The 11,759-nt window shown below is 43.0% G+C and overlaps 1 protein-coding gene across 1 annotated transcript; it reads left to right on the forward strand.

Moving 5' to 3' along the window:
• Positions 1 to 3,914: 3,914 nt before the first annotated feature.
• On the forward strand, positions 3,915 to 11,201 carry LOC121875269 (inactive hydroxysteroid dehydrogenase-like protein 1). The gene is made up of 7 exons (XM_042379729.1): positions 3,915 to 4,144; positions 6,175 to 6,297; positions 8,540 to 8,650; positions 9,172 to 9,392; positions 9,657 to 9,786; positions 10,022 to 10,119; positions 11,028 to 11,201. The coding sequence occupies exons 1-7, from the start codon at positions 3,961 to 3,963 to the stop codon at positions 11,121 to 11,123; spliced, it is 963 nt and encodes a 320-aa protein (XP_042235663.1). The 5' UTR covers positions 3,915 to 3,960; the 3' UTR covers positions 11,124 to 11,201.
• Positions 11,202 to 11,759: the final 558 nt, after the last annotated feature.

The following is an 11,759-nucleotide window of genomic DNA, read 5'->3' on the forward strand; positions in this document are numbered from 1 at the left end:
CACGTCGTGATCTGGGATGTGAACCATAACAACAAAGGAATAGCCAATGAGCAGCCAATCTCTCTCTCTCTCTCTCTCTCTCTCTCTCTCTCTATGTATGTCATACGCTATATCTCTCTTCAATCCTAACTTCTACCTAACTTCACCTAACCCTAACCTACTTCCTTCGTGGCTTAACATCTTCTCTGGTCATAGTTCAAGAAAATATAGATCTTCATTATTCTTTAATCGTTTCATCTTTCAATAGTAATACATCCGTTTGTCTGTACACTGCTGTTGTCTGTAGTGAGGAGAGTTAGTGTGACACCTGAGACTTGACCCCTCCACCCACACACCTGAGACTTGGCCCCTCCCCCACCTGAGACTTGACCTCCCCCACACACCTGAGACTTGACCCTCCCCCACACACCTGAGATTTGCCCCTCCCCCCACACCTGAGACTTGCCCCTCCCCCCACACCTGAGACTTGACCTCCCCACACACCTGAGGGCAGCCCTCCCCTCCCCCACACACTGAGAGCTTGGCCCCTCCCCCCACACACCTGAGACTGGCCCCTCCCCCCCACACACCTGAGACTTGGCCCTCCCCCCCCCCACACACCTGGGACTTGACCCTCCCCCCACACACACACACTAGACTCCCACCCTCCCCCCACACACCTGGGCACTTGACCCCTCCCTCCCCCCCACACACCTGAGACTTGGCCCTCCCCCACACACCTGAGACTTGACTCCCACACAGACTTGGCCCTCCCCCACACACCTTCCCCTCCCTCCCCCCACACACACCTGAGACTTGGCCTCCCCCACACACCTGACACACAGACTACAAGCAAGAGGTGGGTTTGACCTTGTGTTTCTACCTGTATTCTCCTATTTCTCAGTGGGATTAAAACACCCTCAGGAGACGTGTGTGTGTGTGTGTGTGTGTGTGTGTGTGTGTGTGTGTGTGTGTGTGTGTGTGTGTGTGTGTGTGTGTGTGTGTGCGTGTGTGTGTGTGTGTGTGTGTGTGTGTGTGTGTGTGTGTGTGTGTGTGTGTGTGTGTGTGTGTGTGTGTGTGTGTGTGTGTGCCACCTACATATTGTTTACTCCACCACAACTCCTAGACTCTCCTCACAAGTTCACTATCCTTCACCTGTGGTCCTGAGGCACAACACGCTAATGAACTTCCTCTATCATCAGCTAAACTAAGCTCTTAACTGCTAAGTGGTGATGTGTCTGGTGAGTGGTGATGTGTCTTGGTGATGAGTGGTGATGTGTCTTGGTGATGTGTCTTGAGTGGTGGTGATGTGTCTTGGTGATGTGTCTTGGTGTCTTGGTGAGTGGTGATGTGTCTTGGTGATGTGTCTTGGTGATGTATCTTGGTAAGTGGTGATGTGTCTTGGTGATGTGTCTTGGTGAGTGGTGATGTGTCTTGGTGATGTGTCTTGGTGATTGGTGATGAGGTACTGGTGATGTGTCTTGGTGATGTGTCTTGGTGATGTGTCTTGGTGAGTGGTGATGTGAGGGTACTTGGTGATGTGTCTTGGTGATGTGTCTTGGTGATGTGAGGTACTTGTGATGTGTCTTGGTGATGTGTCCTGGTGATGTGAGGTACTGGTGATGTGTCCTGGTGATGTGAGGTAGTGGTGATGTGTCTTGGTAATGTGTCCTGGTGATGTGAGGTACTGGTGATGTGTCTTGGTGATGTGTCCTGGTGATGTGAGGTACTGGTGATGTGTCCTGGTGATGTGATGTACTTTTTACTTTTATCCTCTCCGCCACTGATCGGATCGTTCGCCGCTTGGACAGTCGGTCACGTCTCTGTCACGCACTGTTGGCAAGTACTGGGCATGCACCGGCTCCTGAATGTACCTGAACCTGCTCCAGTGTTGGTCAAGTCTGGTCTTAAAAGAGCTCACACTCGGTGCCGTCACAACACTCTCTGGCAGATTGTTCCAACAGTTCACAACTCTCATCCTTAAAAAGTTTGAAGATGCAGGTGTCTTTGTCGTGCAGAAAAGTCACCTCCCCGACGACTAGAATATTTATAGAGTCGCTCATAACGGAATGGTGCGCTGGGCGAAGAACTCTTGGCTTCACCCACATCATGCGGCGGCGGGCGGTGAATAGAACAAACACACTCACGAAGTCAAGAGTTCTGAGTGACTCTTGGGAGGCCTTTTCGTCGGGACTTCATCTGGAGACTTTGATCATATCCACTCATTTGGAGAATCTGATTCCTGGTCACCTAAACGAAACACTTGTCTCTAGCAGCAGGGTGGAGGAAGGTCTCCTTGTCCCATTCACTGAGATATAATCCGTGAACAACAGCCTGTCGTCGATGTTGAGCGCTGTTTTCAGAGGTTTCGCCAGCTCCTGCCAAGCCTTTACACCTTACCGGATAAGAAACAATAAAATCGTTTCATGGCGTAATGTCTTTCCACATCAGATATGAATCTCCTTGACCAAAAACCCACGACTCTTCTCTGGGCGACGCGACCCCTGCAGGAAGATGTTCTTTCATTCCTGAGACAGCATCTCGGGTCGCCCGCTGGGGAACTCGGTCTTACACTCTTCAACTAACTTCCGCCAGTTCCTTTTCACAAAGTCCTCGGACCTTTCAAGGCGCACAACAATTCAAGTGCGTGAAACAAACGTGGCACCAATGTCACAAACTTCTCTAAAAGTCACTGCTGGAATGCGATCTACAGGGTATAAATCGTTTCTTCTCAGAATCGTTCAACACGTTAGAAGTTACCACCATACGTAAAAAGATACAGAACTATACGTGCTTTCATATAGTATAGTCAAAATTAACCTATTATACAAAGTTTAGACTGAACACTGAAGGGGGACAATCATTGTTTAGCCCGCCGGTGTAAAGTTGTAAACAGTGTGATTGGAGATCTACATGAACCTAATTCTCGAAAACAAACATTAGTAGTAGTAGTAGTAAGTAGTAGTAGTAGTAGTAGTAGTAGTTGTAGTAGTAGTAGCATAGAGGGAAATACTAGTGCTATTCAAACAAACTCAGAACACAATTATATTATCCTTGAGAGAGAGAGACTTTGGAAACGACACAGCCTCCCCTCTATCCACACCTAATAAAAATCTAGTAACTGTGTAGTTACCCCCAACCTAACAACCCCTGTATCATTCCCCAGCAAGGACCTACCACACTGCACCTCCTCACCAAAATATTAATAAATCCATCGAGTTTATAGAAAATTATTGAGCAGAAACTAAAAAATGTTGACGTGGAGAAACATTTAGTGCAGTATCCCTCCTGAAACTTTTGGCCTCTGATTTTATCAACTGAAATAGACGATATTTTTCCTGTTTTTCTTAGTTTGTCAGTTTATTTAGTGTATGTGGTTTATCTTTTTATTTGTATCGTTTATTTATATTATATTGTTAATGGCGAGTATATAGACTAAACTAGAGAACGTAGCTTAAAAGACCTTAGTTGTTTGAAGGGTAGTAATGCTTTATACCCCAACTAACTTCTGCACACCGGGGGACGAAGTTGTGTGGCGGGAACTCGGAAACTGGATGAAAATATTGCCGACGATAACTGATACAGCTTATTGATACACCAGCCACGTAGGTGAGGTAGCTGACACTCTACCCTAACTAGATATATTCACTGTACATCAGATAAAATTAAAATAAAAGTTATTTCTGAATATTCTGTTAGTTTTATTGTCCTCTAATGTTTGCTAAGTTAACCTGCCTAGTTAAGGTAGAATCTCGACGTCAGGGTTGTAATGCTAATGTTGTGTTTTAGCTCAAGTCAATAAGTAAGATGCATTTATAATAGGAACCTATGAGAATCTGGACTCAATAAGACGCAATAAGAACATAGGTTTGTGTTCACCATCCACACCACGTCTGTACTGAGCATGCGCAGTAGAGACCTGGCGTACACGTGTTGTGAGCACTTCAGGATCAGTATCGCAGGTGAGGTGAGGGAATAAACATGGCCTGTGACGCTCTCCTGCCTAGTGTGGATCAGTTGGAGTACGTGTTGACTGTGGTGGGTGTGCTGTGTGTAGGGAAGGCAGCTCTCCGTGGTATCTGGGTGATTGTTATTGGCGTAAGAGCTCACTTCTGCTCCAGGCTGTGGGATAAACGACTCGTGGACGTTTATGGCAAGTGGGCAGGTAAGTACAGACCCGTGTACACCTATACCTGCCAACCACACACACACAAACATACAGCAGGTGTTTTATGCTGTTTCTCCCGAATATTTATTAGTGTCCTTATTTATTATGAATGCTGTTATCTATTTCTTCCCAGGATAAACTACAGTGTTTATTCCCCATCTAGACAGTTATCCATTTCTTCCCAGGATGTTCTACGGTCATTATTTATTAACTCGATCTACAGCTATGAATACGTATCTAATGTTTCAGTTGAGGTAGTGAAGGTGGTCGAGTACACTGCCAGACACATTATTTCCTTGTGTACTGGGAACATAGTATTCAGTTAAGTGCGTACCTCAGGCCTGGTTAACCTTCACATAAGAACAGAAGAATGGAGGAAACTGCAGCGGGCATATTGGCCCATACTGGGCAGTCCCATTTACACCCAACCCCTATTGCTCATATGAGCATCCAACCTATGTTTGAAGCTATCCAGCGTGTTCGAGTTAATGATGATATTTGGTAACGTGTTCCATTCATCCACTACTCTGTTACCAAACCAATGTTTACCTATTTCGCGCCTAAATCTAAATTTGTCTAATTTAAAACCATTGTTACGAGTTCGCTCCTGGTTGGATAGTTTGAGTACCTTTGTAATGTCCCCTTTGTTCAGCCCTGACTTCCATCGCCTCTCACTCTACGTCTCTCAAGGGAGTTCAAATTAAGATGCTTTAACCTATCTCTGTACTCAAGGTTCCTAATGCCCGGGATTAGCCTTGTCATTCTCCTCTGAATTCTTTCCAAGGATTCTATATTCATTCTGTAATAAGGGGACCAGAATTGAACTGCGTAATCCAAGTGAGGTCTCACAAGCGCAAGATATAGTTTTAGGATGACCTCGCTAGTCTTGTAACTAACACTCCTTTGTATGAACCCAAGTACTTTATTAGCCTTGCTTTGAGCAAATACACATTGTTTACTTGGCTTAAGGTTCCTACTTATCATTACTCCTAAATCTCTCCCGCAGTCGGATTTCTCAATGGCATCGTTGTTCATCTGGTAACTGGTTTCCCTGTTTACATCTCCTATACTGAGTACTTTACATTTGTCCACATTGAATTTCATCTGCCATTTTTCAGACCATTCGAAATTTTTTTTTAGATCTTCCTGTAGTTTTGTGGAGTCCTCGTCAGATTTAATAACACGTCCTATTTTGGTGTCATCAGCAAATTTACTTATGTTGCTGTCTATGCCGATATCTATGTCGTTTATGTATATAATAAATAATAATGGTCCAAGTACTGAGCCTTGGGGAACTCCACTAGTAACGTTGCTACAATGGGATTTAGTGCCGTTAATGCTCACTCGCTGTTTCCTGTCCTGTAACCACGCCCTACCATTTAAGGATATTACCTTTGATGCCATGTGCTTCTACCTTTCTAATTAGTCTTTCGTGGGGGACTCTGTCGAAGGCTTTACTAAAGTCGAGATATACCACATCATAATTGTACCCCTCGTCCACCGATTCGAAAACTGATGAAAAGAATGTGAATAGATTAGTTAGACATGAACGTCCGCTTGTGAAGCCATGCTGAGAATCATTGATCAATCGGTGCTTCTCTAGGTGATTTCGAATAGAGTTTGAAATGATTGCTTCCAGTAATTTGCCTACTATTGATGTTTGACTGATTGGGCGGTAGTTAGAGGATAGTGATCTATCCCCCTTCTTGAAAATCGGTATTACATTCGCTATCCTCCAGGATTCTGGTACTACACCTGTACACTATGTTACGTATAATGATTTAGCAAGTCTCTTTCATATCTATTTTCTCTCATTATTTGAAGAGTCGTCCCCCCACCTGAACCTCAGGCTATCTGGAGGAAGTGGATGGTGTCAAGCTCTAAAAAACAACGTACCATATTTTCAGTTGTATCAGGATCCAAACAAACAACGGACTATTCTTTCAGTTGTGCCAGGCTTCAAACAAACAACATATACCATATTTTCAGTTGTATCAGGCGCTAAACAATATATACCATTCTTTCAGTGGTAACGGGCTCCACGGACGGCATAGGCAAGGCATACGCACGGGAGTTAGCCAAGAGAGGTGTCAACATTGTCCTCATCTCACGGAACCTGGACAAGCTGAAGAATGTTGCCCGGGAAATAGGTTAGTTGAAGGTTTAATCCAAGGCTTAAAATGTGTTCATTATTTACGGCTATTTTATGTTCAGGATTTTAGTTATGGTAATTTTGTCTAAATGTCTAAGTTTTGTCGAAGTATCTAAGTTTGATGTGTCTATTTATCTAAGTTTGTCTATCTAAGTATCTAAATTTGGTGTATCTATCTGTCTTAAGTTTGTCTGTCTAAGTATCTAAGTTTCGTGTATTAATCTTCTTAAGTATCTGAGTTTATCTGTGCCTATTTAAGTGATAGGAAAGTGCGACGATAACAATTCAAAATATCCACACATACTTCTTCAATGGCTAACAATCTACCAAACAAACAAACAAACAAACAAACAAACAAACAAGGGGTTAGAATTACACCAACGTACACACCACACCTTGAATATCTCTAGTAACAAAATAAATACGAAATAAAAAAGAATAAGAAAAAATAAGTAATTTAAAACAAGATATGACTTCAAGATTTTGTTTTTTTACTCACTAGACACGTGAAGGTCTCTCTCTCTCTCTCTCTCTCTCTCTCTCTCTCTTTTGTTTTTGTACTGACTTTTTGTTGTCATGTGGTCATTCCGGATCTGTTCTTTCGCCGTTTTTGTTTTGGTGAAGAAATATACTCGACAAAAACTTGCCTTGGGGTTTTCTCATACCGGCCCTCTCTCTCTCTCTCTTTCCCTCGCTCTCTCTCTCATTCCCTCTCCATTAGCGTTTTCTCTCTCCCTCCCTCCCTCGCCCGTTTCCCACCATCCCTTGCTCTCTCTTTCTCTCTCCTTCCCTTGCTCCCTCCCCTTCTTTCCCACCACCTCTCCTTCCCTCCCTTCCCACCATCCATCCCTCCCTCTCCCCCTTCCTCAGTCATACTGCGTGTTGACTCATAACTCTGTCTTCCTGTTCATTTTATTTACAAACTTAGCGTTCGTATATGTGTTTACAGAGTCCCTTGATGTTTGTGTTTACAGAGTCCCTTGATGTTTGTGTTTACAGAGTCCCTTGATGTTTGTGTTTACAGAGTCCCTTGATGTTTGTGTTTACAGAGTCCCTTGATGTTTGTGTTTACAGAGTCCATTGATGTTTGTGTTTACAGAGTCCCTTGATGTTTGTGTTTACAGAGTCCTTGATGTTTGTGTTATGAGTCCCTTGATGTTTTACAGAGTCTTTGATGTTTGTGCATAGAGTCCCTTGATGTTTGTTTTACAGAGTCCTTATGTTTGTGTTTACAGAGTCCCTTATTTACAGAGTCCCTTGGATGTTTGTGCTACAGAGTCCTGATAAGCTACTTACAGATTCCCTTGATGTTTGTGTTTACAGAGTCCCTTGATGTTTGTATTTACAGAGTCCCTTGATGTTTGTATTTACAGAGTCTCTTGATGTTTGTGTTTACAGAGTCCCTTGATGTTTGTATTTACAGAGTCCCTTGATGTTTGTATTTACAGAGTCCCTTGTAGATGTTTAGATGAAGAGTCCTTTTGATGTTTGTGTTTACAGAGTCCTTGATGTTTGTGTTACAGAGTCCCTTGATGCTTGTGTTTATGCAGAGTCCCTTTGATAGTTGAAGCTTACAGGTAGAGTCCCTTGATGTTTGTATTTACAGAGTCCTTTGATGTTTTAGTTTACAGAGTCCTTTGATGTTTGTGTTTACAGAGTCCCTTGATGTTTGTGTTTACAGAGTCCCTTGATGTTTGTGTTTACAGAGTCCCTTGATGTTTGTGTTTACAGAGTCCCTTGATAAAAGTAAACACAAACGTCAAGAGGACTGTAAACCCAAACATCAAGGGACTTTATAAACACCCTTTACCATACCGGATATACTCTAGGTTTAACAGGATTTTATTGTTCATCGATAAACTAGTTTTTGTCCTCCTTAAAGGTTTTGTCTTTCAGTAAAAACAACATGTGTGTGTGTGTGTGTGTGTGTGTGTGTGTGTGTGTGTGTGTGTGTGTTTAAGTACTATACACAACGTTTTAGTCTCGGAATGGCGAATGGAGGACATTTAATAAAAAAAAGTAGTAGTAGCAGTAGTAGTAGTAGTAGTAGTAGTAGTAGTAGTAGTTGTTGTAATAGACTTTTAACAGGTAAATTAAGTTAATTCAAACACTTATCAACAACTTTTATAACTTAACTAATAATTACCTTCCTAATCAAAGTAAAACATCATATTAGTACAGGTAATTAAAGACAGGTATAATTAATCGATGTAAATTAATAGTCTTTTTATAATCTACAGTTGAAGACTATGGAGTCGAGACTGACGTCATACAGGTAAACTTTTGTGATGGTTTACCTATCTATGACGTCATTAAGAAACACCTGGCCAATAAGGACATCGGGATCTTGGGTGAGTCTCCGTTTACCTGTGTTTTCTTAGGAGTGTTTATTGTGTTTCATGGTTTTGTTGATATTATTGTTAGTGTTTTGTGTTGCTGTTGTTTAGTTATTATTATTATTATTATTATTATTATTATTATTATTATTATGGTTAAACTACGTCATAATTCACTTGTACACACACATACACATATATACGATTACAAACACACAGACATACACACACAGACCTCCCAGTCCCCCCCCCACACACTTCCTAGACCCCCCACACACACCTCCTAGACCCCCCACACACACCTCCTAGACCCCCACACACACACACCCTCCTAGACCCCCCACACACACACCCTCCTAGACCCCCACACACACACACCTCCAGACCCCCCACACACACCCCAGACCCCCCACACACACACCTCCTAGTCCCCCACACACACACACACTCCTAGACCCCCACACACACACACCTCCTAGACCTCCACACACACCCTAGACCTCCCACCACACCTAACACCATATTTTATCTTTCAGTCAACAACGTAGGAATGAGCCTCACCTGCCCTATGAAGTTTAACCAGGTAACAGAGAGTAGCATATGGGGCCACGTCAATGTAAACATGGCCTCAGTACCCGCCATGACCCACCTCCTACTGCCGGGGATGTTAACGAAGGGGAGAGGAGCCGTAGTAAACATTGCCTCCATAACTGCCATATATCCTGCTCCACTACTTGGTATATATGCTGCCAGTAAGGTAGGATTGTTTTGTGGTGTTGTGGATTGTGGTGTGGTGTTTTGTGTTGTGGTGTTGTGGGTTGTGTTGTGGTGTTGTGGGTTGTGTTGTGGTGGTATGGGATGTTGTTTGTGTTGTGGTTTTGTGGGTTGTGTCTGTGTTATGAACTGAATTGTGCTTGTGTTGTGGTGTTGTGGTGGTGTTTGTATATTGTTGTGTTGTGGTGTTGTGGGTTATATCACACTGTATCATGTTCTATCACGCTGTATTATCTTGTATCCTCAGAGCTTCGTGGACAGCTTCTCACAGGGGCTAGAGTGGGAGTGCAGGGGGTCAGGGGTCACCATCCAGACCCTCACCCCGGGGCTGGTCACCACTAACATGACCAAGTTCTCCAGCCTCCTGCACAAAACAAGTGAGTGACCTGGATGTTGTTTAATGACCTTGTGAGTGACCTGGATGTTGTTTACTGACCTTGTGAGTGACCTGGGTGTTGTTTAATGACCTTGTGAGTGACCTGAATGTTGTTTAATGACCTTGTGAGTGACCTGGATGTTGTTTAATGACCTTGTGAGTGACCTGGATGTTGTTTACTGATCCAGTGTACAAGGCGTGACACTCAGTAAAGACATAACACTCTTTACCACCAGATGTGTTCAGTCCCTCCCCCGCCACCTTCGCCTACCACGCCGTCAACACGCTGGGTTATGCTCGTCGGACAACAGGCTACTGGGCTCATGGTATACAGGTGAGTTTACTTCTAATTAACTCGTGCATCACCTGGTAATTAAACACCCGGCTAATATTAACGACTAACCCGCCGAGGCGTCATTTGTTTTGATGCTTATATTCTTACTTTATTTTCATCATTTAGTTCTGATATAATATTTTTTTTGGGGGGGGGGGAGGGAGGTGACTAGGCGCACACTAATCTGTCTCTCTCGGCAATGATGCGGCGGTACACACCCAATCATCCCGCCAGTCGCCAGTGTATGCTTAAACGCCACACTATCTGGGCGGCTGCTCTTATGTCCACAAAAAAAACGTAATATTACACCATATCATAATTATTAAGTTCTTTGTGTTTAAAATATGAGAGTGTCCGGAGGAAGTTACGTTAGGTAGGATTCGTTGGTTAGCTTGGTGAGGTCTTCTGACAACGCCTCGGCCACTTGCTTTTCATATCAACTAAGGTTAGGTTAGGTTAGGTTAGGTCAGGTCAGGTCAGGTCAGGTCTAGTTTAGAAAGAATCACCTTTTGACACATTTACCAAAACCTTCACAGTGTCCACTATAAAACACAGTAAAATTGCAGCGTTTTTAAATTCGGTTTCTATGAAAAATCAGCGGCGGGTCAATCGTGAATAATTACCAAACACCCTAATGCAAACCTAACCTAGCCTAGCCCAACCCAACCTAGCCTAACCTAGCCTAACCTAACCTAACCTAACCTAGCCTAACCTAACCTAATCTAACCTAACCTAACAAAAGTCCATTTAGATCATGAAAAAAAAAATACCTTCACTTGTGTTGTTGTTTTTGTTTATTTGTTCATTCACGTATTTTGTTGCTGTTGTTTTTTAATTGAAATAATAAAAAAAGTCTTTCCAGATTATGTTTGAGAAATAACTTTAATTTGTTTTGTTCACCTCTCCAGCTCTTCGTATTGGAGAACTTCTTCAACCAGTGGTTCTACATGCACGGCTGTTCTCTCTTAATGCACTACGTGGCGAAGAACAAGAAGAACAAATAGACGCTGGCATAATAGACTTAAGAACATAAGAATGGAGGAAACTGCAGCGGGCATATTGGCCCATACTGGGCAGTCCCGTTTACACCCAACCCCTATTGCTCATATGAGCATCCAACCTATGTTTGAAGCTATCCAGCGTATTCGAGTTAATTATGATATTTGGTAACTTGTTCCATTCATCCACCACTCTGTTACCAAACCAGTGTTTACCTATTTCGCGCCTAAATCTAAATTTGTCTGATTTAAAACCATTGTTACGAGTTCGCTCCTGGTTGGATAGTTTGAGTACCTTTGTAATGTCACCTTTGTTCAGCCCTGACTTCCATTTATACACCTCTATCATATCGCCTCTCACTCTACGTCTCTCGAGGGAGTGCAAATTAAGATGCATTAACCTGTCTCTGTACTCAAGGTTCCTAATGCCCGGGATTAGCCTTGTCATTCTCCTCTGAATTCTTTCCAAGGATTTTATATCCATTCTGTAGTACGGTGACCAGAATTGAACTGCGTAATCCAAGTGAGGTCTCACAAGCGCAAGATATAGTTTTAGGATGACCTCGCTAGTCTTGTAACTAACACTCCTTTGTATGAACCCAAGTACTTTATTAGCCTTGTTTCGAGCAAATACACATTGTT

Source organism: Homarus americanus, unplaced genomic scaffold (assembly GCF_018991925.1).
Source record: "Homarus americanus isolate GMGI-L3 unplaced genomic scaffold, GMGI_Hamer_2.0 scaffold56241, whole genome shotgun sequence".
Classification (NCBI taxonomy): domain Eukaryota; kingdom Metazoa; phylum Arthropoda; class Malacostraca; order Decapoda; family Nephropidae; genus Homarus; species Homarus americanus.